We start from the raw sequence: 4,083 nt of genomic DNA, 5'->3' as shown, positions 1-4,083 counted from the left end.
TAAGCGAAACACAGTCTTAAGATATATAAAAAACATACCAATCTACTTATTTATATATATATATGTATTAGGAACTTTGATGTCTATATATTTATCTTATAAAAAAGGCACGCGTGATGCATATTATAGACACAGGTACAGTAATATATATAACTTGTACATAAAGAAACAAATCTCACATGAGCAAAACACAGTTGCATATAAACAATATTATCAAATCCACTTATTTATACATATATATTAGGAACTTTTTGATGTCTATATTTATCTTATTTAAAAAAGGCATGTGTGATGCATATTATAGACACAGGTACAGTAATATATATAACTTGTACATAAAGAAACAGATCTTACATAAGCAAAACATAGTTGCATATAAACAACATATTATCAAATCTACTTATGTATATATATATTAAGGACTTTGATGTCTATATCTTATTAAAAAAAGGCACGCGTGATGCATATTTAATGGCATATTACTGTACCTGTGACTATATATAAACACAGGTACAGTAATATATGTAACTTGTACATAAAGAAACAGTAGATCTTACATAAGCAAAACACAGTCTTGTATGTAAACAACATTATCAAAAATCTACTTATTTATATATTAGGAACTTATACCTGTAATATTTATCTTATTGAAAAAAAAACACCTATACCTATATTTATCTTATTAAAAAAAAGGACGCGTAATGCATATAGACGCAGGTACAGTGTAATATACATATCTACCAAGTACAATGATATATCACTGCTGAAGATTTTGACGTTCACGACGTTTATTCTCAGCTTTTTTCCGGTCGCCCCCACGGCGAAGCCACTCGGCAATTCGATCTTCGACAGCTTTGATTTTTGTCCCTTCAAATGTGTTACGTACAACATCTGAAAAAGTAGACTATGAGACGTGGTAGCTTTTTCACGGCGAAGAACTTAACAAAAGTGTTATATGCCATGTACATACCAATTATGACATATGGAAACGTGAACTTGGAGATTTTTGGTTTGTTCTCAGCTCCGAGGGTCCAAACGACTTGTTGAGTTAAATCATCCGTCATAACTACTTCCATTGCATATTTCACTGCTTTTTGAACCGATTTTCCGCCGATGTCTTGAATTTTTTTCATCTAGAAAATATCAACAATTTAAACAACTTAATTAAAATATTGACGAAACGATGTATCAGCACAGAGAGAGTTTCACAATACTCGCATACGTACAAATTGATCTCGCATTTGTCCATTGTCTTTGAGATCACGATCGAATCTTTGTAATTCGTTAATATCATTGAATGGCATCTGGGGCAGAAGTGCATAATGACGATCTGTACGCTCCACTGGGTTATCATTTCTTCGCACTACTTCCAGCAACTCATTTACTTTTTGTAGAATGAAATTCTCAAAACGCTTTCGTTCCTCTCTACAATCATCTGAAAAATAATATAATTAATACCCACTCGGCATGTTATATTGCTGAAATATTAAAATGTTCAGGAATGGTGCAGAAATAAAAATACATATTATTTTAATACGTGCTTATAATATTGTACATTATTTTAAGCATTTCAGCTTTTATTTTCTGTCAGTAAGTGCCTAATGTCTCGGGAAACTCTGGATCCCAAAAACCTTTAAAAATATTATATTTATTATATATATATATATATATATATATATATATATATATATATAACAGAAAAAAGTGATAATCAAATAAAATATTATATCAAATAAAATATTATACCTTCTGGTGTATTTGGTCGCTCATATTTGTGTCGATGTCGCGAGCATTGATTCTTCCGTTTTTGTATTTCTTCTTTTGACAATGACAACATCTTGTAATACTAAAAATCAAATATCATGAATTACTTTTTTATAAAAATATTTATATATTTCTTTCTTTTTCTTTATATTTATATTTCTTTATATATATATATATATATATATATATATATATATTTATTTGTTAATATATCTTATATAATTATACTATTAATATTGCATTACTTCTCTGCATTTCCAGCAATCCTGGCCGTTTAACTTTGCTCTGTTAGCTTTATATCGCATGTTAAGCTGCTTTGGAATGTCCTTCCTTTTTGACCATCTGTAAACAATGTTTTCATTAGATACATAAAAGCAACTTACATTACCACAATTGTTAAGTAATATTTACATATTAAACTTATCCAGTTACCTCTTTTTTTTAGGTGGCTTGTTTTCTGTGTCATCCAAATTGAAATTATCCATGTCATTATTTATATTTGCAGCTTGCTCTGCAGGCAGATAAAAAGTTTCGTCTTCGCAGGCAAAGTCATTTATATTTTTAATAAGTTTATCTTTTTTTACTTTATTTATTAATAATTCATTTTCCTTTTGAGCTTTAATCGTTTTTTTAATTTGAATATCAGTCTTGTTATGCACTTTTATTGGTGAAAGACAACTTATATTAATGTTATCTTTCAATGTATTAATAACTGCAGTATTCATCAAGGATTTATCATCCTCCATTTGCGTTGAAGTCTGTTTAGGCGAAGGACATAATCCAAAATCTATATGTTTTACAGGAATTTTTCTCTTGAGTTTCAAAAGTTGTTTGACTTTAGACGCAACACTTCTTTGCGTAGGAATAGGATAGATCACATCTTCGGAAATTTCACTAATTTCACTAGTGTTGTTCACTAGTGTTGTAGCACTATTTTCAGTAACAGTTGCATTTAATGCAAGTCGAGATTGTTTCGGCTCTTCCTTAGATAGTCGAATATTGATGGACTTGTTGGCTGATTATTTTCGTCGGTATTTTTGTGCAAAGATTTATATGCCTCTAATGAACTAGTTTCCGTATCGGAATCTAATTCCAATATGCTTTCTTGCACTATAAAATCACATGTACATATTCATAATTAATCGATGAAATAAAAGAAAGGAGAAGAGGAATGCTTCGAAGCATTTGTAGAGTTAAGCGGATCACAACCATAAAGATATAAGACAGATATATACAGATATAGAATTTGTAATACTTACTGCATACTGCAGCATCGTGTGGGTGTATTTCTGGTCTGTCTTCTTGATTGACAATTACTTCGTCGTTGTCTAATTCATCGTCACCTTCTTCATTATTATTTTCTTCATCATTTTAAAATACTTTATCATCATTGTTGTTGTTGTCAGATTCCAAAAATACCGTATCCATATATTCATCACCTACAGAGTAAAATATCTTCGTGTTGATTTATTCCATTTTAAATATAATGCTGGGACAGTTTATCAATGCTTACCTTGCTCTTCAGTTTCCGCATTCTCCACATATTCTAAGACAATCTGGTCTTGGTGTAAGGGTGAAGAAGTGGAAACTTGTTGCGCACTGCGTTTCTGCAATTGCGACACGTACTTTTTGTTCGCGTTTTGCACCGGTGCTACAGAATTGTTTTCGAATATTTGAACGCCGGAATTGTTCGAGATGTTAGCTGTATTATCTCTTCCTGCAGCAAAAATAAATTACACCCAGAATATTTTTTTTATACACACAATGTAGACCTTATAAGATTCTTATATTTAATACATAAAATGTACTTTTTAATTTGTTGGGCGGGAGATACATGTTTCGGATATTGATTATCTTCGGTTGAGCTGTGAAATGTAAGAGATATAATGTAGAATATTACGACGTATATTGCATAATCTTTCCAATCGACAAGTATAAACTTACAAATTCCTTTTGATGCTTGCAATGGAATCGATCTTTTCAGCTTATTGTGGTGTTTCTGAGTAGCTGCCATATCCTACACAGTATGTAGGTATAATATTTAATAATGGCCAGTTTCTTTTTTTCAGTACAATTAAATATCATATTTTAACGTGAGACAATTAAGAAATAGCACCATGCGAAGTGGAACCCTGACCCTTTGAGAGACACAATAATCACACGTGACAGAGGGGAACAAGTGTAATCACATCAAAATGTACTAGCATCGAAATGGAACAATGTTATAAATAAACGACCAAGAACACAAGTAGGTAAGCTAGGCCGGTTCTAACTCACCGCTAGGGTATCGGGTTACACAAGGGTATCGGATTTCGCGGG

At 31.3% G+C, this 4,083-nt stretch overlaps 1 protein-coding gene across 1 annotated transcript; it reads right to left on the bottom strand.

Annotated features, from left to right (window-relative positions):
* LOC139779616 (uncharacterized) lies at nucleotides 1-3,789 on the bottom strand. The gene is made up of 9 exons (XM_071718014.1): nucleotides 3,573-3,789; nucleotides 3,278-3,481; nucleotides 3,024-3,203; nucleotides 2,197-2,874; nucleotides 2,010-2,106; nucleotides 1,747-1,846; nucleotides 1,227-1,435; nucleotides 971-1,133; nucleotides 1-891 (listed from the first exon to the last, which is right to left on the bottom strand). The coding sequence occupies exons 4-9, from the start codon at nucleotides 2,508-2,510 to the stop codon at nucleotides 758-760; spliced, it is 1,017 nt and encodes a 338-aa protein (XP_071574115.1). The 5' UTR covers nucleotides 2,511-2,874; nucleotides 3,024-3,203; nucleotides 3,278-3,481; nucleotides 3,573-3,789; the 3' UTR covers nucleotides 1-757.
* Nucleotides 3,790-4,083: the final 294 nt, after the last annotated feature.

Source organism: Temnothorax nylanderi, unplaced genomic scaffold, assembly GCF_030848795.1.
Source record: "Temnothorax nylanderi isolate EJ_2023f unplaced genomic scaffold, tnyl_v1.0 TNYL_tig0235_pilon, whole genome shotgun sequence".
In the NCBI taxonomy this organism is placed as follows: domain Eukaryota; kingdom Metazoa; phylum Arthropoda; class Insecta; order Hymenoptera; family Formicidae; genus Temnothorax; species Temnothorax nylanderi.
The sequence above is the reverse complement of the archived record's forward strand: the minus strand, read 5'-3'. Positions and strand labels throughout refer to the sequence as shown.

Coding starts and splice junctions, on each gene's coding strand:
- LOC139779616 (XM_071718014.1), bottom strand. CDS start 2,510: ATGGAGGATGATAAATCCTTGATGAATACTGCAGTTATTAATACATTG. Junction 1,847..2,009: donor ATTGCTGGAAATGCAGAGAA/GTAATGCAATAT, acceptor TTTGATTTTTAG/TATTACAAGATGTTGTCATT. Junction 1,436..1,746: donor GCGACCAAATACACCAGAAG/GTATAATATTTT, acceptor ATTATTTTTCAG/ATGATTGTAGAGAGGAACGA.